The 24,276-nt window shown below is 33.7% G+C and overlaps 1 protein-coding gene across 1 annotated transcript; it reads right to left on the bottom strand.

Moving 5' to 3' along the window:
• Positions 1–538: 538 nt before the first annotated feature.
• Positions 539–3,689, bottom strand: LOC123275054. Its single transcript, XM_044742957.1, has 2 exons — positions 3,364–3,689; positions 539–1,552 (listed from the first exon to the last, which is right to left on the bottom strand). The coding sequence occupies exon 2, from the start codon at positions 1,451–1,453 to the stop codon at positions 539–541; it is 915 nt and encodes a 304-aa protein (XP_044598892.1). The 5' UTR covers positions 1,454–1,552; positions 3,364–3,689.
• Positions 3,690–24,276: the final 20,587 nt, after the last annotated feature.

Below are 24,276 nucleotides of genomic sequence, written 5' to 3' on the forward strand. Positions count from 1 at the left end.
GGCTATAAAATTGTAAGATCAAACGAGCCGGCCGAAGGCCGGCGAAGTTTGGTCAAAATTATATGTAATGTCTCGTTCGAAGATGATAATATTGTAGTCATGCTTGTCATGCTTAAAGTCACAACGTTTAACGCATAAGAATTTTAAAAGTGGCGCTCTCCCGCCATACTGGCCGCTCGCCAGGCCCTCTACCCTCATATTGTTTTGTGATGTGTCAGGAATTATCACTGCACCAAGATGATAGCGGGCTTATTCTAATTATTTGGGTTAGAAAGTGGTGGGGAACGACATTACTATCATCTTGATCAAACTTCGCCGGCCTTCGGCCGGCTCGTTTGATCTTACAATTATATTATATGTCTCGTTCTCGATGATAATATTGTAGATCTTTAGAGCTCTGTGAAAATTCCTGTTCCGGATAATCAACTGCTCTTTTTTTTTTTTTTTTTTTTTTTTTAAACAAACATTTATTAAATGAAATTATAAATGAAGTAAGTAAAATATAAGTAAGAAAATTATTAATAAAACAAAAGCTTGCTTAGATTTTTTCCAAAATTGCCCGTGCAAATTGACTATTAGGAGCCTGAATGGGCTTATTATAAAATTTAAAAAAGGTCTGAGAATTTGGTGTCCAACCAGCGCATCGTCGTATTGTCGAAATGTCCACACCCCATTTGTGGGCAGTTGAGACCGCTGCATGCCGTGTGCTATATGCACTAAATTGATTTGTATCTACTCCTGCCTTTCCCAGGAGTGACTTTATCCAGTGGCCGATGGTTTGTGATGAGGCTGGTCCGTATGGTTTTGTAGATCCAATAAATAAAGTCTTCGTCTCACTACTTCTTAATTCTTTAGTAATATCAATATAATCTAAAACTGCTGATGCCACACAAAGCCCTGGTCTATCTCTGTAGAATGGCAATACAAGTTCCGGATATACAGATCCAGGTTTTGTCGTTTTTGTTAGCTCCGTAATTTTTATTTTTATCTCAGTTTTTGTTCTTTCTATATTCTCTATTCTCACCAATGCTAGAGTTTGAAGTCTTTGAGCTGTAGTTAATGCCAACAAGGTAGCTACCTTTTCAGCAGCTTCTTTCAATTTAAATTGACTAAGAGGATGCATTTTTTCTATATATTTCAGCACCGGGACCACGTCCCATGTTGAATTATATTTTGGTTTGGATAGTCTTTGTTTAAATACACTTTTTAAGAAACGTGATATCAGGCCATCATTGTTAATATCGTAAGCTGATATTAAAGATATCGTAGATCTAGCAGTGTTGAGAGTAGTATAGCTTGCTCCTTCCTTAAACAGGTTGTTCAGGAATTGAATGATATCAGTAGTTTTTGAATTATATAAGTCGATATTATTAAGACACACAAACGACCACCATCGTTTTAGATTAGACTCGTATTGCTTCAAGGTGGACTTTGTGATTGAATTTATCATCATATCTGCAGCTTCATCCGAAAGTCCTTTCTTTGTGTATGCCTCCCTGACAACTTCCCTGCCGCCAGGGAAAGGTAGGATGACAGTGGATGGCTGATGTTTCTGAAAGGAGAAAATAGTAGGTTGGATCGTGGTTTAAATAGAATAGGTGGTTCTATGAGGAGAGATGTAAACAGAGGGTACCATGGCTGTGTCGGCCAAACTGGTACTACTAAGACACCAACTGCTTGGTCATTAATTATTTTTCTAAGGACACGTAAAATAATCACGAACGCAGGAAAGGCATAGAAGTATTGACTTGTCCAAAATGTAGTAAAGGCATCAACTAGCTTCGCTTCTGGGTCAGGAAATCTCGAGAAAAAAATTTTACATTTTTTGTTTAATCTAGAAGCAAATAGATCGACTGAGAACGGGCCGAACCTCTCGTCAATTTGTTCGAACGCAGTTCGAGCGAGCTCCCATTCGGAGTCAACATTGTCATAACGCGAAGCTCTATCTGCTTCAACATTTTTTGCTGATGGTATGTATGATGCTTTCAACCATAGGTGTCTTTTTTCACACCACTCCCAGATTTTTCTGGAGAGTTCACTAAGATGCAGATATTGAACACCTCCTGCTCTATTTATGTACGCTATAGCCGTCGTGTTGTCTAAGCGTAACAAAAATTCCTGATTTGACAGTTTTGAGGCGAAACATTTTATTGCAAAGAAAGCCGCCAATAACTCAAGATAATTTATGTGATTTTTTCTTTCTTCTTTGTTCCAAAACCCGAAAGCCTCTTTGCCATCACAGTAACAACCCCATCCGGATAAGGATGAGTCCGAAAAAATTTCAAGTGTATACTTATGAGTCCTGATTGGGCACGAACCAATAATAGCATTAATTCTCCACCAAGCCAGGTCTTCCATCATCGAATCAGTTATTAGTATTTTTCTCTCATAATTAGCGCCGTTAAATTTTAAAGCTAGAAATTTTTGTCTTTCCAGGCGTTTACAATGAATAAAACCGTAAGCTACAGCGGGACAAGCAGATGTCAGCACCCCCAATAGTTCAGCAAATTTTCGTATTTTGTACATCTTACCTAATTTAAACTCTTCTAACAATTTAAATATCTGAGATTTCTTTTTATTTGGTAACTTTAAGGAGAAGTTAATTGTGTCAATAATGAAGCCTAAATACTTGCATTGCTGCTTTGCAATTAATGAACTTTTTTCATAATTAATAACTAAACCAAAGTATTCTAAAATTTTAACTGCTTCTCTCATATTATTTTCACAGCTCTTTTTATATTTTTCAATAAAAAGAAAATCGTCTAAGTATAATACAAGTATCATTCCTTTTAATCTTAAAATATTTATTATAGGCTTCATAACCTTTGTAAACGTATACGGGCTAGTGCAAAGCCCAAATGGTAGGCATAAAAACTGAAAAGTTTTTCCTTTGAATTTAAACCTTAAATATTTTTGATGCTCTACGAAAATAGATATAAGAAAATAAGCATCCTTAAGATCTATTGATCCTAAGAAATCATTGGGAGATAGTAAGCCTAGTGCAGACCTGATGTCCTCTAATTTAAAGTGTGGAGCCTCGATAAATTTATTTAATTCTTTTAAATTAAGAATAAATCTATTTGAGCCATCTGGCTTTGGTACCAGAAAGTACGATGAGATGAACTGCCCTTCACAGTCCTCACATTCTTCGATAGCACCCTTTCTTAGCAACTTTTCAATCTCAAAATCTAATAACCTTTCCTCCTCTAGTGCCCAAATTTTTTCTTCTGGAATAAACATCTGAGTTGGTGTCTCAATAAATGGTATTTGATAACCACTTATGTAACTTAATATGTGTCTATCATCGGAAATCTCTTTCCATCTCTCCACATAGAAAGATAAGCGACCAGCTGTTTTATTTACCTGTACTATTTCCTCGACGATGAGTGGCTCGTCGACCGCGTTGCTGTCTTCGATGACGTACGCTGCGTCTTGTTCGACTTCGGCTTGAATTTCATGAAGCGTCTCTGTTGTTGACCCACCGGACGGTAAGCCGCCGGTGGGTACTTGGAGTTTCCCGAACTCTGAAATTTTTGAGACGGTTTCAGAGGAGTTTTCTCCTTAATATCGGCGCAGGCTTTCTCAATTTCCTTGGCATCCTTGACGCTTTCTTTTAACTTGTCTCCATAGAGCCATTCATTGGAGATCATAGAATCCACCACTGGCTTGATATTTTTATTCAGCTGAGGAGTAATAAAAGATTCTCGGGCTTCTGTCTGTTGAAAAAATACATCAGTTAAAATCTGGCCTGCATGACTGATGTACGTGGTAAATAGATCCTCATCCAGGCCTTCTTTTGGAGGATCTAGTAGCGAAGACACTGCTGCCCCCAACGCCGAAATTGCCGTACCAACACAATTCTGTGTTTCTAAAAAATGTTGATCCCTCTTCTTAGCAATTTCTGATAAGAGAGGTACAATCTCAAGATTTATCTTGGGAGCTTCTGTATAAAATTCCCCTTTTCTATTGTACGATTGGAGAATTTCTTTTTATTTTTTCAGGCAGCCCTTTCTTTTTCCACTCCAGCCAGGTTTCTTTTAGTTCTGGGTGATGCTTTACATCTTTAAATGTGGAATCTTTTGCATCAAAACCCAAAATTTTTAAAATATCATCCCTTGATGATTCTGCCTCGGTGGTAGGATCTATTTCTCCGTTAGCCTCGTTTGACAGCGTCACTGTTTCCACTGGACTGTCTGTCTTGTCTATCTTCTCCTGATTATCAAGATCTAAAATAGGAGAAATTTTTTACTGAACACATTTATAATAATGTAGCAGCACTTATTGTGCAACTTGTATTAGCGTTCTTATTGAACTTATTACAAGTTACTACAGATAGACATATGTGTCGGGTGTCGTATGGACTGGTCAATGTCGTATGGACATTGCCTCTCACCTTTCGTGTGGAAAGATGGGAATTGATAGAGTAGTAATTAATACAAACGAAAAAATTTCTTATGGAACTTACCATTATCTTTAGCTAAAGAATTCTCTTGTTGAGAATTTTTCGAAGCTATTTGTTCTTTCTGAATGTTGACGAGGTCCGTGACCACCTTTGTTAGGTTAATCACGCGATTTTCCAACTCATCTATTTTTTCATCTCTATGACGCTTGCGTCGTTCTCGGGATCTGGATCGGGATTTTGAGCGTTTTTTCCCTTTGCGATCTGACATTTTTTATGTCTTAATTATTTTTTATTTAATTATTTAATTGAGCGAAATGCGAAAAACGTTTTAGCTCGTAAACACAACGAAACAATATGAGGGTAGAGGGCCTGGCGAGCGGCCAGTATGGCGGGAGAGCGCCACTTTTAAAATTCTTATGCGTCAAACGTTGTGACTTTAAGCATGACAAGCATGACTACAATATTATCATCGAGAACGAGACATATAATATAATTATACCGTAACGAGAAAAAAAATTTAAAAAAAAATCGATTTTTGAAATTTAAAAAAATTTGGAGCGACCTCTTAAAAATTTTTTTTTGAGCTCTCTTTTGGAGAGGACTCTTAAAACATTAAAAACTAACATTTTTTCACTCGAGACTTAAAAAAAAATAGTCGGTTTTTTTGGGCCACCCTAATACATATATATAATATATATAGGGTAGATGTACCGTTTGTGGCCACTTTAAGCGATTCCATATTTTTTATTTAGAATTTAATTAACTTAAGTAAAGTATATAATAACGTAATATGGATTAATGATATCTTTAATACATTAGTTATCGAATAATCAAAAGCAAATACCTTATAAACTTACTTTAGTTTAAAAAAATAGAAATAATTAATCATACCTGTTGTTTCACCAGTAGTGGCCATAGAAGTACTACTTTTGGCCATCGGTTGCACCACTTGTGGTCATAACAAATAAAAGTTTTTGGTGGATGGAATATTATTAATATTTACTCATTTAATTAGCAAAATATCAATTTATTTTTAACGTATTTGAACATAAAATAATAAAACTGTTACAGGTAAAGAACTTTAAATTAATTTTTAGACATTTTTCGCGGTTTTACAGATTTTTTCGCAGGTAATTCTTTAGCTAATTTTTTTCTAGCTTTTTCCTCTAATTTCTCTTGTTTTATCTTTTTATTTTTTTCAATTCTCTCTTCTCTTTCAATTTTTTTAATTTTTTTTTCTTCTTTATCATTTTTTTCTTTTTCTTTAGCTTCCATAATTTCTATCCACTTATCAGCTGTTATTACTGAAGGCAAATGTTCAACTGCACGTTTGCGCTTTGATGACTGTTTTTTAGACTTAGGCCACATAACTATTTCATTTATGACTTCGTCTAATGATTTTCGACGCATTGTTATAGTATTAGGATTAGATACATTTTCCGTGCTAACAGAAGAAACAGCATCAGGTTCTGTTACCTCAATAATAACAGGTGATGATTGGATAGCGTTATCACTGGAAGGAAGAATTGGTCTGACACTGGTAGAATCATTATCAATATCTAAAGGGATAGGAGGTTCAAGTAAAAAAGGAACTCCAAAATCTGAATTTTGGTTAGGACTGTGAGAGATCAAGGATTCCAATTGTTCATCGACTAAAAAAGAATAAAAAACAAAATTAAATTAAAACATGATTTTAGAATTAAATTAAAAAACCAATGGAAAGACACTAAAAACCGATTGACATTAGGAAGTGTTTAAATTTTTGTTTTGTCTAATCATATACTCACCTTCATCAAGAATAGGCTCTGAAAATTCAGGAAACGGAAATTCAATAATGTCGTTGTCATTGGGAATCGAAGGATTGAGATCTTTAGACGCGAGAGTGAGGCACAATGAAGATTGCAGTTCATTATCAACATTTTTATCATCTTCTACAGCCTTGACCCAAAGATCATACAAAAGCTCGTATTTATCATCAGCTTCCCAACCAATGCCTGCGGCTCTTGCGTTCTTGATTCGTTGTAAAACTTCTGCATCAATTTTACTTTCAACGAATTGTCGATGAGATGAAACTTGTGATGATTTTTGTGAATCAGATTCGTTAAAAATATTGTGATCATTTTGAGATTCTTTCATCTCAACGCATTTAGTGTAATCAACTGCGTCAGCATCTAATGGGCATATGCCACAAGCTTTAAATCTACTCTTAATAACATTAACAAAATTTTTTTCATTGATGAGCTTTGACAAAAAAGCTGGAACATTATGTTTTTGCACATCAGCACCATTATTTTCGATTCGCCAATTACAAACCAAATTCTTCCACCGTTGTTTTAACGGGAAAAAAAAGATACATCGAGTGGCTGGAGAATATGTGTTGCCTGTGGTGGGAAACAGCACAGGATAATTTGTTTCTCTTTACAGAACTTACTTAGATGGATCGACATGTGAGAGACATGACCATCTAAGAATACAATCACTGGGAGTTCAATTTCACTCTCTTGAAGAAATGGATAAAAAACATTTGGAAAGTATTCATAAAAAGCTTCACTAGTCATCCATCCGTTTTCCGATTTCCCTATCCCCCAATTCTTTGGAGCAGAATCAACACAAATCTTCGGTAATCGTTCGTATTTGAATATTTTTAATGGGGGTGCAAACTCTCCAGCAGCATTAACATTAAACAATGTCGTTACATTTTCTTTCCCATTACCAGCTACATCGTAGACAGCCTTTCCTCTTTCGGCCAAAACAAGACCACCCTTTGGCGCAAGATGTATTGCTGTTTCATCCATATCAAAAACCCGTCTACCATCTTCAAGAATTTTAATATCTTCACCAAGCTCTTCGGCTACATGCGAAAACCAAGAACGTATACTACTCTCAGTGACAACTGCCCGAACCTTGCAAAGATGTTCAGCTCTTTTTTGTCCAACGCGTGGATGACGTTTAAGGAAACCTTCAAACCACTTTCTTCCAGGGATATTGTTTTTAAACGGATTTTTCATCCCTTCTGCTTCCACTAATTGTTTCACAGAGTGTATCTAAAAATTCTTATTTATCGGAAAACCCATCTTACCAGTCCCTAACAACCACTCTTCCAATTTTTCTTCAATATGATGACCAAGTACAGATTCCGGACCCACGTGACCTGAAGATTCTGGAGCTCTTCCTTTCAGCTTATTACGCAATGTCATTCTAGGAATATTATATTGTTTAGATGCCGATGCAATAGCAGTTCCACTTTTGATTAACTCTAAAGCCTTTTTTAAATCAGCTTCAAGATACTTAAAAAACGTCCTTTTAGGTTTGCTGATTGTCGCTTAAAAAGACTTTGGAATTTTCTCCACGGTCTTCTTTTTTATTTTCAACGGCATTTTAATTTCTAAAATATACGAAATTAAAGGATTAATTATTAGTTTAATGATTAAAATCTTTTATTAATTATTTTAAAATTAATTACTACATAATATACACGCGAGTAACTCAAGTTGTCAAGCAAATAAATATGATGGCCAAAACTGGAAAATACATGCACCACTTGTGGTCATGGCATGACCAAAAGTAGCGCTTGTATGTTTTTGTTGTACCAGTCGTGGCCATGGGTTATTTTATTAATATTTTAGGTTAGTTTTAGTAAATTAATGTTTTTTTATCTAATTTTAAGCTATTTCAATAGTATAAATAAAAAATATTCAAAGAATATTAAGATTTTCGACAAATATCACTAATTTACTTACCAGGGTCGTTCTGCAGATTCTTATTAGAAATCGATGAAATTTCTCAGATACACCACACGTCCAAAAATGTTTTGAATTATTTTTTACACAATACGCGTAACGACTTAAGAGAAGAGTTCACAGCGTTGCCAACATATCAAAAAATCCTAAAGTAAACTACGTGATACAATAAAAATATCTAAACATTTAATATTTAGTTATAAATCTCAAAATGGCCACAAACGGAACAGTGGCCACAAACGGTACATCTACCCTAGATATATGAAAAAATGATGTGGGTACTCAAATGAAAGGTCTCGATGAGTGTAATATCGGGATAAGTTTATATCTTTAAAAATGTCAATAGTTCTCAAGATACAAAGTAATTTCTTAATAATTGATATTTTCAAAGATGTAAGCTCATCCCGATGTTACACTTATCAAGAGCTTTCGTTTGAGTACCCACATGCTTTTTTGATATATTTTTCATATATATATGGGTCATTCCATGTCAAATCGACCAATAGTTGGAATCGACCCCTTTCGATTTGGATGAATTTTGGTCAGAAGTTTTCTTTTATTATAAAACGAAGTTCTGCCAAAGGAAAAAAAATAAAAAAATTTTTTTCGAAAGATATGCAAATTCAAAATTTCGCGATTTTTCCAGTTTTTCAATTTTGTTTTTGCAATATCTCGAATGCTATTATAGATACAGGAATGATCTTTCGTTTGTTTAAAAGGAGACACTTGGGGCTATTGAAAAAAAAATATTTTGGAAAAAAATTAAAAAAAATGCAAAATTTTTCAAAATTTGAATTTTTGAAAGTCGTCGAAAATGAAGACCGCCATTAAAATTTTGGCTCAATTTTTTTTGTATGATACCTTGTAATGATCTTAAAAGATCCTGAAATTTTTGGATAGGGTTTTTTTTTTTTCAAAAATATGAATTTTTGAATCTCAAAAAAAAATTTTTGAATTTCAAAAAAAAATTTTTTTTTGTTTTTTGCAACTTCTATACAAGTTAAAGTTATGCAGATATATAATATTGTAATTTTGAGTATTTCGAAATCAAATGCACGACGTGAAAATATTAAATAATAAATTAATTTCAACTTTTATTCATTTTGTGGCCATAATCAAAAAGTCAGGCTTTACGCATGATATAATTATTTATTTTCTCAACGCATGATATATTTTGTCCGTTTCTTCACTTCAATTACAGTTTTTAACCTCAAATAACTCAAACAGATATTAATTTTCTATAAAAATTAGAAATGATTTCATGAAAATATCAATTTTTTTTCGTTCTTTCGAATACTTATTTACTTACGAATTTCTGCACATTCATAGTTCTCAATCTTAAATTACAAATTATTCCCATGTTAATGAGACGACAAGTGGCATCAACAACTTTAAATGAAGTAAAAAAAGGACAATTAACAAATTCTATCATGCGTTAAGGATGACTTATTTTAAGGATGCAAGATTATGTCTAAAAAATAAAAAAAAGTTGAAATTAATTTATTATTTAATATTTTCACGTCGTACATTTTATTTATAAATACTCAAAATTACAATATTATGTATCTGCATAACTTTAACTTGTACACAAGTTGCAAAAAACAAAAAAAAATTTTTTTCTGAAATTCAAAAATTTTTTTTTGAAATTCAAAAATTCATATTTTTGAAAAAAAAAACCCCTATCTAAAAATTTCAAGATCTTTTAAGATCATTACAAGGTATCATACAAAAAAAATTGAGCCAAAATTTTAATGGCGGTCTTCATTTTTGACGATTTTCAAAAATTCAAAATTTGACAAATTTGGCATTTTTAAAAATTTTTTTTTAAATATTCTCAAGTGCCCCCTTTTAAACAAACGAAAGACTATTCCTGTATCTATAATAGCATTCGAGATATTGCAAAAACAAAATTGAAAAACTGGAAAAATCGCGAAATTTTGAATTTGCATATCTTTCGAAAAAATTTTTTTATTTTTTTTCCTTTGGCAGAACTTCGTTTTATGATAAAAAAAAACTTCTGACCAAAATTCATCCAAATCGAAAGGGTTCAATTCCAACTATTGGTCGATTTGACATGGAATGACCCATAATTATATCATGCGTAAAGCCTGACTTTTGGATTATGTCTAAAAAATGAATAAAAGTTGAAATTAATTTATTATTTAATATTTTCACGTCGTGCATTTGATTTCGAAATACCCAAAATTACAATATTATATATCTGCATAACTTTAACTTGTATAGAAGTTGCAAAAAACAAAAAAAAATTTTTTTGAAATTCAAAATTTTTTGAGATTCAAAATTCATATTTTGAAAAAACCCCTATCCAAAAATTTCAGGATTTTTTAAGATCATTACAAGGTATCATACAAAAAAAATTGAGCCAAAATTTTAATGGCGGTCTTCATTTTCGACGACTTTCAAAAATTCAAAATTTGACAAATTTTGCATTTTTTTTAATTTTTTTCCAAAATATTTTTTTTTCAATAGCCCCAAGTGTCTTCTTTTAAACAAACGAAAGATCATTCCTGTATCTATAATAGCATTCGAGATATTGCAAAAACAAAATTGAAAAACTGGAAAAATCGCGAAATTTTGAATTTGCATATCTTTCGAAAAAAATTTTTTTATTTTTTTTCCTTTGGCAGAACTTCGTTTCATAATAAAAGAAAACTTCTGACCAAAATTCATCTAAATCGAAAGGGGTCGATTCCAACTATTGGTCGATTTGACATGGAATGACCCATATACATATATATATATATATATATATATATATATATATATATATATATATATATATATATATAATATATGAAACATTGATGTGGGTACTCAAATGAAACGTCTTGATGATTGTAACATCGGGATGAGTTTATATCTTTAAAACTGTCAATAGTTCACAAGATACAAGGTCATTTCTTAATTATGTAACTAGAGATAGAGCATTTTCGAATACAACCTAAGTACTTATCATCATAAATTGACTATTGGTGAGAATGATATGAAACCATGAAAAGGCCCAACTCCAGGTCAAGACTTTTCCAACGATACCCATTTAATCATAAAAACCCATTTTATCATATAAATACACTGGCCACCGAATTTTGCTTATTCTCTTAACAATACAGATAAATCTAATATTCATTATTAATGAATCATTATTATAGTTATATGTATCTTAATGCTTTTTACTTTCTATGGTTTCCAGATTTGAACAATTATTTTATATGACCTAATTTTTTTATCTAATTTTTTCAGTTAAAACTTTAATTTTTAGAATATTTTTTTGTTTATTATTTCCATTTAACGAAATGTAAAATTCTTAGCCATAAATAACAAGTTCAATTATTGTTTTAACATAAATTTCACTTTTATTTTTTAAGTGAATTTTGCATTTTTTTAATGTCATTATTACATTGAAAAACTGTAAAATTAAGTTTTAGATTGACAGTTTCCACAATGTGAAAATAACATTTTTAACTTTGTAAAATTGACATTTTTTGGTTGACAGCGGTAAATCTGTAAATTTGACAGTTTTTCCGTAATTTTGACAGTCTTTTTTTCCGTGCGGAGAACTCAAAAACACACAGAAATCGTATTTTTTAGCTCGAAGAGCTCAAAAACATCATAAATTTTAAGCGTCTAGATATGGAATTATTAGCGGAAAGTTGCAGGGATGACCTTTAGGGTCAACCGTTTTCCTAATTTTTTTTTCATATACAAGCTTTTTTGACATTCGAATTCAATTTTTCGGTTAAATGTAACTAATTTGTGTTACTTCATTATCAAAAATAAAATATTTCAAGTAAATTATCCATGACAACCTCATTAAAACTTTCATTCCACTTAGAATAAAATTTCTGCATGAATAATTATTTTAATTAGATCATCATTTAAAAAGTTAATGCTAATTACAGGTAACTAACTGGATTATGTAGCATAGCTAAAGACTTAGTGTCTTACGAGGCGTTAAAAAACAATGAATTGAAGTGCAGCCCTGTGATCCGATTATTTATGAATACTACATCCGTTTTTGAGCGTTTACTCTGAGTTTTATTTCAAATAACCTTCAAAACAATATTGTCTCTAATGGTATCGAATCGAATGATAAAAAGTATTATCAATCTACAGGACATATTTATGCAGAATAACACTTCAAACCTGTTTGAAAGTGGATATAGTGGAATATTGAGGATTGTTATTAATCTGGCGTCGAGTTGAGCACAAAGTTATAAAGGAGCTTAGGAAATGAAACACGAGAAACCTTCCATATATATATGCACGTATAGAATATTCGCATGGTACAATGTTAATATACAGCGTACTAAATATAACTCTGATATTCTTCTGTGTTGTTTTTCATTAAGTTAAGCGAATTAAAAAGAAATAAATCTTTCATTTTTATAATCATTTTTCTAATGTGATACTTCAATAAATTTGAACGTGCGTTCAGTTAACCAGTAATTTCTGAAAATACTAGTAATCAAAATTTTTTTGGTTGTATCAGGGTAGCGCAAAAGTACCTATTGGTTTTTACGAATCTTCTATGAAAATATGTTAGTTTATAATTTTTTAGAAATCCTATTTAAAAACCAGCTCGATGGAAAAATTTTTGAAGGTCGTTCAAAATTTTTTTAGCTTTCAAATAAGAGTACACTGTAAATTCAAGTGTTTCAACAAAACACACATTAAGTGTTTTGTTCCTATCTTGAAGCATTGTAGTCACTTTTAAAACACTTCCACGTGTTTCAATTTCCTATGTTAAATGCCCATTTGTAGTCACTTTTAAAACACTTGGATTTACAGTTTAATTGAAAACGAGTGTAATTGAAATGTTTTTAAACGACTTCGAAATGTGAATGTCAACAAAATTTCAATTAAAAAAAAAATCAATTTTAAAATTTTTTCAAATTTTAAGTAGCCCTTAGTGATTTTTTATCGAGCTAATCTTTGAAAAGGGATTTTAAAACATGATAAATTAACATATTTTCATAGTAGACTCGTAAAAGATATCTATGCCACTCTAGTACGTATATTAGAGATATTCCAGTTCATTTATTATTTTCAGATGTCATTTTAGGTTCAAAAAATATTGTGAAAAAGAAAAAAATAAACCTATAAAAAATTGATTTGATTGTTTATTTTCACTAAATTTTTAACTCTTCATATAAAAATTTTTAATTTACAATATAAAAATTTTGTAAGAATATTTATTATTTTCACTCGTGACTTTTTTTATATCACAAGCAATAAGAATATTTCGCGAATCTGATGAATAAATAAGTATTGAATAAAGCATCTATAAAATATACGCTTCAGCATTATTCAGCTTTTACACGTATTATTCTCTGATGGTTTTATTTGCTTTGCCTTTTTGAGCTTTATTCTTTTATTCACCACAATATTATTCTTACGAGTGATCCGATGCAACGATACTAAAAACCAAAAAAACGATGTAGCATCGCTATTTCCACTATCTTACGTATAGCTGTATAAAAAAACGTCACTGAAAAATACTAGGGGACATTGATAGAGACTCTAGTTTCTTCTTTCACTTGCAATAAATGTCGAGCAATTTTTCTACAAGCACTTTTCTACCAGTCCATTTCTAGTGAAAAGCTTTGGCTATATATTTTTAGTTCTTTCGACAAAAATATGTTTGCAGAGAATTTTAGAATTGTTTGAAAAATAAGTGGGTGGTGAAACTCCAGAACCAATTATTTTAACGTGGAAAAACACTTATATAATCACTAGAAGATCAGAAAGGGTAAACAACTTGAATTTTATTTAAAAAATAACAGTCTAAAAAAATATGCTTACACTGTTGATAATATTTTATTGGTAAAATTCCTATGTTACATAATCATCCTGAAAAAATTTTATGTTATATTTAACAGAATCCTGAGTTGAAAGTAGATATCATGTCCCACCACCTCTTAGTAACCTGCGTAACACAGATCATTCGGCAGCACAGGTCGACCTATCCAAGCTCTGTAATTCCTGTAGTGGTTGGTAAGGACATAGTGGCTGTATAAAATTACAATAAATTATTTTTTCATACATTTTCAATAAAATATTCTATGTAGCAAATTCATAATAAAGGAGCTCAAAAAAGTTATAGAAGGTTAAAGATTATACTCTATTAAAACGATTCAACGAAATTACTGATTTCAAACAGTGAACTGAGAATACTTAATCGCGCAATGATCTTTTAACATTTTTTGTCCAATAATTATTGGACTATTGAGAGCCAATAATTAAAAATGAAGGTCTATTACTACGAGCGATTAATTAAAAAATAATTTATGATTAAATATAATTTATTTAATAATAACTCTAACTTGGATTTTTTAAACATATTTTTGTATTAGAATAATATTGCTAAGATGTGATAATGATAATTAATAAACTATTAAACTAACTTCTACACATCCATATGCTATCACCGATTCATAAGAGAGCATGATTGAAAATCAAATATTGGGTAAATTGCCATGTCTGAATTTCTGATTATTTGACTGTTGCAAGGGTAATTCAAGCTGGAGGTATTATTTTTTTAATTTACTCCTATCATAAATTTTTAATACATAAGAAAAAATCTGGAAAATGGTTGACCCTAAAGGCCATCCCTGCAACTTCCCGCTAATTCCATATCTAAACGCTTAAAATTGCACTTATGACGTTTTTGAGCTCTTCGAGCTCAAAAATATAATTTATATGTTCTTTCGAGCTCTCTGAGCTCATAGAGTTAGCTGTTCAAAGCTTTTGAGCTCTTCGAGCTCGAAAGTCTGATAGAAGTTTAATAAAATAGTATTTTTTGAATTTTCAAACTGCAATAATTTTTGAATGAGTGAATCGATTTTCACGCGGTTGACAGTATTCCACGAAGTTTTGTAAATTCTATGATATATTTCTGAACACAAACTGATCGAACCAAAAATCTTAGAGAAATTTGAAAATTCACTTTTTCCGAATTTTTTCGACAACGATAACTCACGAACCAATCAACCGATTTTCACGTTCTTTGCAGCAATCGACGAAGTTTTTTGGGCTCTAATAATTATTGTATTTCATCAAAAACGATCAAAAAATAAATATGAAAGTTAAGTAAAAAAAACACTTTTTTCGAAATTTTTCGTTTTTGATAACTCCCGAAGAAGAATATATGGCGAGGCTTTCGCCTACCTCCGAAGAGGCCATTTCCTGGGCTCAAAAGAGCTATACGCGCACGTATATCTATCCTACCCTCACACAGGAAATACACAGCCAAGTTTGCTGGCAAGGAAAAACCCTGCCCTCAAGCATTTACGCTATCATAGGACAGATGTGAATTGAGTTGAATTTAATGTCAATCTGACCTTGTACTCAGTTAACTGTATCAACCCATTCAACGACTGCGTTAGCCTGATCGGTAATATAATGACAACCCGACCAGTTACCAGCGGGACCCATGTGGGGAGGTATAGCCGTAAGACCTGTTTGAGCCATAACAATTATCCCCCCTACAAGAGTATTATTATTATTATGATTTATTTATTTAATTGGCCATGAAGTCGAAACTCCTTGCGGCCATCCAAAATTGATACAAAAAATCTTAATATAATATATAAAGTAGTGTGTTAAGTAGTATATATAAAGTATATATATAAAGTAGTATATATAATATAGTGTGTTAAACACTCAGTCACTCAATCACTCAATCATTACTAAATTCTAATACAATGAATACATATTTGATCTATCAGATTGTAAAAAATATTCATAACAAGCAGTTCGAAACTCCATAAACGTTGGTAACGTTGTACCATCAGCTGGTAATTGATTCCAGATTTTAACCGCAGATATCAAGAATGATTTTTCATACTTCGCTGAATGATAAACCGGTAACTCAAGATAGTCTTGACGAATGTCTCCTCGGCGTAGGCGAGGCTCAAGAATTTCCAAGTCTCGCCTAATTAGAGGCTTTTGATTAAGATACAATGCTTTATAAATAAGACACGATAAGAAAAATTTACGCCTAGAACTAAGTGTCAGCCAACGAAGCTCAGTATAATATTGAGTAACATGTTCATACTTTGATATTTTAAAATGTATCGTACACAAGCATTTAATTTTCTCTGAAGTCTAGTCTGTAGTTGACCTGTAATATCAGTATAAATAGCCGCGCAATAATCAAAAATAGGATAAATTAGAGTAGTGACCAATCTTTTCTCAACAGGCAATGAAAAAACATCTCCATTCATCTTTAACTGTGCAATTATAGTATCGTTTATCGATATTGTATATAGAATTTATTTTGTAAATCAACAATTTAATATAAGCTAATATATATAGAATATAAGCTATAAGCAACGAAAGTATCATTCGTACGTCTGTCTAATCTAGTCCCCGAATCTTTGAGCTTACCTGCGTTGCCAAATAATTTGACAACGTCACGAGGCCTTGCTCAGAAATAACTCCCGAACGAATCAACCGATTTTGACGGGACTGGTGGCAATCGACGTGGTTTTTCAAACTCAAGAGCGGAATAGTTTTTAGAATTGATCAATGAAGCCGTTTAGAAGTTATTCCAAAAAAACAATTTTTTGAAAATTTTATTTTTGAGATTTCTCAAAATCTAGAGAACCGAATCGATTCAAATTTTTACGAAATTTAATGGCAATGATACTCTTTGGATCGCCATCTGTTTCGATCCAATCGGCCACCATCGCGGTAATAGTCAGGGATACTTCCTGTGACTATAAAACGTCGAGATCTGATGAAAACTCGATTTTCGCAAAACGGGGTAAAACCAATAACTTCCCGGTTTTAAAAAATTTTCAATTTTCTTAGCGGGAAGTTAAAAAAAATTGTTTGTCTTAAATTTATAATTGTTATGTCACTTATCAAAACCTTATGGTCTAGCATGATTTAGATTTGTTTGTTCTCCAAAGTATACAAGCTAGATTTACATAATCGAGAACCTACACGGAAAAAAAAATTTCATTTTGGTAACCTAACTGTAGAGTTACCACAACTATACACGGTTTACTATTCGTTGTAGAGTTACAGTAACATAATGTTATTTAGTTCTGATAACTCAATGTTGTTGAGCTCTCAAAGCTCTACGGGATTGTTCTCAGAACCAAACGGTATAGTTGGGAGCGCCCTACATTGCGCAGTAGTAGAATGCGCTGACATATTTCATAACTTTCTAAAATGACAAACAGAATTATTTTGTTACTCATCCATATTATTAAAAATATATGAGGACAATTAAGTTTCCAGTTTATTTATTTAAGGAAATAGGTTTTTTTTTTTTTGTCAAATTGAATTTCGTTAGAACAGTTTTGTAAGTGTGGTTTTTCAAGGTTCATTTGCAGTGACTGTTAATTTAATTTATTAGTTGAACATATTGTGATAAGTAATAAGTTATCGGAATATATTCAAAAGACCCCATTTAACACAAAATAAAATTTGTTTTCGTTTATTTATATTTTCTTGTGTATATACGGTAGTGATTTTATGTCCAATATTTATTAATATAATCAAGAAAATAAGATAATTTTGTGACGACCATTTTTTTATTTTACAAATAATTTTTATTTGCAATATAAGTTCTATTATTATTTTATTTCTATTATAATACTATTCTTATTTGTCATATACAATTATCGTTGGCAATATAAATTCGTTCTGTCGCATTTATTTATTAAATTATCAATGCTAAATCGTAAAAAAAATTATTAATCAGACTGCCAAAAATTTTTTATAGTCTCAGAACGATCCTGTAGAGTTATGAGAGGTAAATAACGTTTAGCTCTCAGTGCTCAACGATGTCGAGTTGCAGGAGCCAAACGGTATTGTTACCATAAGAATACGTTAACCTACTGGAACTTTTTACAACTAACTAACTACTATAGAATTCCTATAGCAAAATTTTTTTCTCCGTGTAGGAGTGGCTTGAAGAGCGATCAGAAGCTAACTCTCTCCCTCGAATAATTTGCAAAAGATATTCAGCCTCAGATTTATCTCGGATGAGAATCTGATCCGTGGGGGCTTTCCAGTAGATTTTGGGGTATAGTTGAAGGCGATTTACCTATGAATTGATTACATATAAAACTCTTGATGAAATAATTTCGTGATTATATATAAATAATATTGGAATTTCTCGTGGATAGATTCGATTATTATTTGAGAAAAAATTAGGAAAACGGTTGACCCTAAAGGCCATCCCTGCAACTTCCCGCTGATTCCGTTAATGCTTGGCCGCTTTTTTTGAGCTCTTCGAGCTCAAAAATACAGTCTGTGTATTGTTTTGAGCTCTTCGAGCTCAAAAAGATACCTTTTGTATGCTTTTGAGCTCTATGTGCTCAAAAGTCTGGTAGAAGTTTCATAAAACACTATTTTTTGAATTTTCAAACCGCAATAACTTTTGAATGAATGAACCGATTTTTACGCGGTTGGCGGCATTCTACGTAGTTTTTTAAGCCTTATAAATAATTTTTAAGTTTCAATTGGTCAAACTAGAAATTTCGGAGTAACTCCGAAAAAACACTTTTTCGGTTTTCTTTCGTTCACGATATCTCTCGAACGAATCAACCGATTTTGACCGGATTGGCGGCGATCGGCGTGGTTTTTCAAGGTTAAGAGCTGATTAGTTTTTGGAATCGATCGGTAGAGTCGATTAAAAGTTATCCCAAAAAAACCACTTCTAAAAAAATTTTTTTTCTTATTTTTTTTTAGATTTCTCCAAATTTCTCAAAATCTATCGGTCCGAATCGGTTCTAATTAACAGGAAATTTACATACTTACTTACTTACTTACTTACACACGCACACACACACACACACACGGTGCTCACTTACGGAATATCCATTTGGGCCGACGCATTAAAGACGCAAGAATCATGGAGAAAGGCTGGACCAGTATATCGACTGAGTGCCCTACGAGTAGCTAGTGCCTTCCGCACTATATCAGAAGAAGCAGTGTGCGTCATTGCTGGAACCCTACCTCTTAGAGTTCTAGCAGAGGAAAGGCGGGCCCTTTACCAACGAAAAAGGTCAACTGCACTGAGCCCTGAAGAACTTAGAATTGAAGAACGGCAGAAGAGCATAGGCCGATGGCAACTACAATGGGATGCTGCAGAGAAGGGTAGGTGGACGCACCGTTTCATACCTCGGATCGACATTTGGCTTAACCGGAATCACGGTGAGGTCAATTACTATCTTACGCAGATGTTGTCGGGACATGGGTGTTTTCGAGAGTATCTACACCGCTTTAAGCACGATGACTCTTCGGAGTGCCCGTCCTGCCCAGGAGCTGCTGAAGACGCGGAGCACGTCTTCTTTGTATGTCCTCGTTTCGATCCACAGCGTGAAGAACTGAAGAGGATCCTGAACCAGAGAATGCAACCAGATTCACTAGTAGAAGCAATGTTGTCATCAGGAGCTGCCTGGAACGCTACCAACACGTTTGAAACAGAAGTCCTTAAAGACTTGCGTTCCACCGAAAGAAAAAGAGCAAATAGCAGAAGATAGAAGGAAGGTAGTTAACACCTTGGCCACCAGAAGGAAGAGCAGTAGCTAGATCCTCCCTTCACGAAGTAATGCCTGACGGCGGTTTCCATGAGGGATTAGAGGAAAGAAGGAAAAGGGGTTTAGGGTTTAGTGGGTAGGGGCGTTAGTGTCGAGTTTTAGTATGACGCTGCGTCGAGTCGCCACATATCCAGGCCAAACAGCTATGCCTAGAATCCGTAAAAAGGATTCCCCCTAAAAAAAAACACACACACACACACACATCGTGACACCCTCGCGGGAATAGTCAGGAATGCTTCCTAGGAACTCAAAACGTCGAGATCTGATGAAAACTCGATTTTCGAAAAACCAATAACTTCTCGATTTTTGAAAATTTTCAATTTTCTTAGCGGGAAGTTAAAAAAAACTTGGACACTTGGGATCCTACTATAGTAATTTATGAATAAGAGCTAGGTTTCTAAAGTTTATTTTATAATATTTCATTATTATTTGTGAGTCAAGTCACATGAGTTGGACAGAAAAAGATAACATAAACAGACTTTTGAGGGTTAAACACTTTTCATAAACATAAATGGATTCGGTGACTCGTGTTCAAGTAGTATAACTAAAGTCAACTCGACCCATCAAGTTGCATCATAGAAATGGTACATCTTCTTGTTTCAGTGAATGAAGGATATTTATCAAACGCTGCGGGTGTTTGACATCTTAATCCTGGTTAGTTTGAATACCATCGCCTACGTAGCTATGTAACCACTTAGTGTCAGATACACAATTACGTATGTATTTATAACGGTTTATAAACAAAACAAAAAAATTTTTAATAATTTTTTTTAATAATAATAATAAAAACAACAAATAGTAATAATAATAATAATAATGATGATGACCAGCGACAATCATAAAATAAACTAGTTAAGAATAATTATTCAAAATTTTTTGTCTAGTAGAAACAATTGAAGGAGTAAATGAAGATCTTATGGAATATGAATGACAAAGAAATTTTCAAATTAGATAAATATTGCCCTTAAATGAATGGGTCAATCAATCTTTAAAGTATCACACTAATTCTTGCTGTGGAAAAATTCTAAAAGACTTTATAGACAGTACAAAAACTAAATTTATTTAACTATACAACAAAATAATAAATTTATTGAAATTTCGGAGTGCTATTAAAAAGTTAAATCTTATTTTGATCAGTGTGACTTTTATTTGTTAAGTACATTGACTAAATTTTCTAATAGCTATCTCTCCAGGGCAATCTATTCGGTTAGCGGTTCTAAAAAGTAAACAGTCAAAAAGTCTCAAAATACTAATTTCAAAATCTTAAAGTATACAATCAACGAAACAGTTGTAGAATGTAATTGCATTATATCCAAATGGTAAAGAAACAATAGAGTGTTTTCCGTTGGAAAAAATAGATTTACAGTGTGATAATTAATATGAAGTAGTAATTATTTTTAAAATAGTCAATAATCAGACGGACACCTTGGTTTAAAACTTACATTATGTACTTTTAACAAAACAAAAATTTAGTCATAGGCGCGCAGTAGCCTATCGGATCCGGCCCTTGCTTACCAAAGCATTGAATCGGGTTCGAACCTGGCGTACGCCAATGAATATTTTCAATATTTAAAAGTATAATGCTGCTCAGCCCAAAAAAATAAAACGGGTTCAACCACAAAAATTGATTCCCTACAGTAGTCGCTCATGACCTTAGTAGACTATGTGACTTTAAACAAATAAAAAAAAAAAATTTACTCATAATTTTTCAAGTTTACTTACATTATTATTTTAATTTAAAAATATTCCTGTTTTAGAAGAAAATTTTCAAGATTATATTTCTCTAAAATATTCAATACTTACTATTTGTCAGAAGAATATCTAAATGCATGTAAAGTTTGCATAACATATCTCACGAGCGTGAAAGACATTTATATAAGCTACTCCTTCAATGGATTTCTAGAAAATATGTAGTTAAGTGCAAATAATTGGAATGGGTGAACGAAGAGATCCGCGATTCGGACAGCTGTCAAAGTCGAGCGTGTGAAGATTGAGTATCCATACGTGCACCGTGACATAAAAGGCCATCAGAAGAGCTCACCGAGAACGGAAGAGAAAACAAGGTTCGGTGAACAGGCGAATGGATTTAAAACAGCAGGATAGAGATAGAGAAGCAAGATCACGAGAGAAAGGGATGCGAAGGCAAGAGGAGACAACACTGATAAATATTTCGCCATTTCTCTCTGTGCTCCCTGGCGAGAGCACAAACATAGGGCGGCTCCCCGTTTCAACCCGAAAGCGAGTTGCTACCTAAGCCTCTGTTCTTATATTCTTTTCTTTCTTTTTTTTTTTTTTTTTTTTTTTTTACCTATATTTATCCGTCAGTCTTTTTTACCATCTGTATTTTTCATATTCAATCATATGAAGGATTATTTCTTCAATGTTTTTCTGATACAGTACAATATTTCTAAATTTGTAAATATTTGGAAAGGACGAACACACAATATTGTCAAATTAACTGTCACACTGAGTCGCAAAATCATTTTAAGTTCCTGATTCATTTATGATTCACTATAGAAAGCAAAAGATTTTTTTTAACTTCCTGCTAAGAAAATTGAAAATTTTCAAAAATTGAGAAGTAAGTGGTTTTACCCCGTTTTGCAAAAATCGAAGTCTCATCTGAACTCGACGTTCTGAGGTCCTAGGAAGCTGCCCTGACTACTCTCGCGAGGATATCACTATGTCTGTATGTGAGTGTGAGTGGTGTGTGTGTGTGTGTTTTTTTTTTTTTTTTTTTTTGTTTTAAGGGGGGGAATCCTTTTTACGGATTCTAGGCATAGTTGTTTGGCCTGGATATGTGGCGACTTGACGCAGTGTCATACTAAAACTCGACGCTAGCGCCCCTACCCACTAAACCCTAAACCCCTTTTCCTCTTTCCCCTAATCCCTCATGGAAACCGCCGTTAGGCATTACTTCGTGAGGGGAGGATCTAGCTACTGCTCTTTCTTCTGGTAGCTAAGGTGTTATTTTACCTTTCTTCTAGTTGTTGTTATTTGCTCTTCTTCTTTCGATGGAACGCAAGTCTATGAGGACTTCTGTTGCAAGTGTGCTGATGGCGTTCCAGGAGGCTCTTGATGACAACATTGCTTCTACTATTGTTTCTGGTTGGATTTTCTTCTTTAGGATCATCTTCAGCTCATCTCGCTGTGGGTAAAATCGTGGGCACTCAAAGAAAACGTGCTCCGCGTCTTCATTGATTCCTGGGCAGGACGGGCACTCCGGTGAATCATCATGCTTGAAGCGGTGAAGATACGTCCGAAAACATCCATGTCCTGACAACAACTGCGTCAGATAGTAATTGACCTCGCCATGACTTCGGTTTAGCCAAACGTCGATCTTCGGTATGAGACAGTGTGTCCATCTTCCTGTTGTCGCGGCGTCCCACTGCGATTGCCATCGTGCGATGCTGTTCTGCCGTTCTTTAGCTCTGAGTTTCTCGTGTGGTTGTCCTCTTTCGTTGGTAAAGGTTCCGTCTTTCCTCAGCTAGGACTCTGAGCGGCAAAGTTCCAGAAATGACACACACTGCTTCCTCTGATATTGTTCGAAAGTGCGTGATGATATGATCTCACGTGCGTCGGCCCAAATGGATATACCATATGTGAGGACCGATGTAACTACTGATGATAGCAATGACCTCCTTGTCTGCTTCGGGCCACCGATGTTGGGCATCAATCGTACTAGGTTAGCTACTACTGCTGATGCTTTGGCGGTCACGTGTTCAACTTGTTGTTTGAAGTTAAGTCGGGCATCGAGCATCACTCCCAGATATCGAATGAATGGTTGGGATGTGATTTCTTGGTCTCCGACGTTTAGATTGATCATTTCCACCACTTTTCTGCTAGTGATAAGTACAGCCTCGGTCTTCTGTTTAGCCAGTTGTAGATTTACTGTGTCCATCCACTGGTTAATTCGCTCAAAGGTGATAGCGAACATATGTTTTATCTCATCAAGATGCTTGGCGACGATTACTACGGCTACGTCGTCCGCGTACGCTACCAGTTTGACATTTCTTGGTAGTTTCAGTCTCAGCAATCCGTTGTACATGACATTCCAGAGAAGCGGACCGAGAACAGAACCCTGCGGTACACCTCCAGTAACATCATACTCCTTTGGACCATTCTTCGTGTCATATCTCAGGACTCTATCTGTGAAATAGCTAGCGACTATCCTCCGTAGGTATCCTGGTACGTTCATCTCTTGAAGGGCTTGCATGATGCAATCCCAGTTGGCGGAGTTGAAGGCATTTTTTATGTCTAAAGTTGCCACCAGGCAATATTTCTTCGTTCCCCCCTTCCATCTGGTACCGGCGATTGCGTCTTTGGCTATACTGACAACCAGGTTGATCGCGTCCAGGGTTGATCGTCCTTTCCGAAATCCGTAGAGATTGTCTGCTAAGAGTGGATCGACAACTGCTTCTCTCCTTTAGTGGATTATACGTTCTAGTATCTTACCGGCTGTATCCAGCATGCAGAGTGGACGATAAGATAACGGTTCTTCCGGTGGCTTTTTCCCTTTTGGAAGTAGTACCAGCCGTTGTTGTTTCCATTTCCGAGG

The sequence above is a fragment of the Cotesia glomerata genome, linkage group LG1, assembly GCF_020080835.1.
Source record: "Cotesia glomerata isolate CgM1 linkage group LG1, MPM_Cglom_v2.3, whole genome shotgun sequence".
In the NCBI taxonomy this organism is placed as follows: Eukaryota; Metazoa; Arthropoda; class Insecta; order Hymenoptera; family Braconidae; genus Cotesia; species Cotesia glomerata.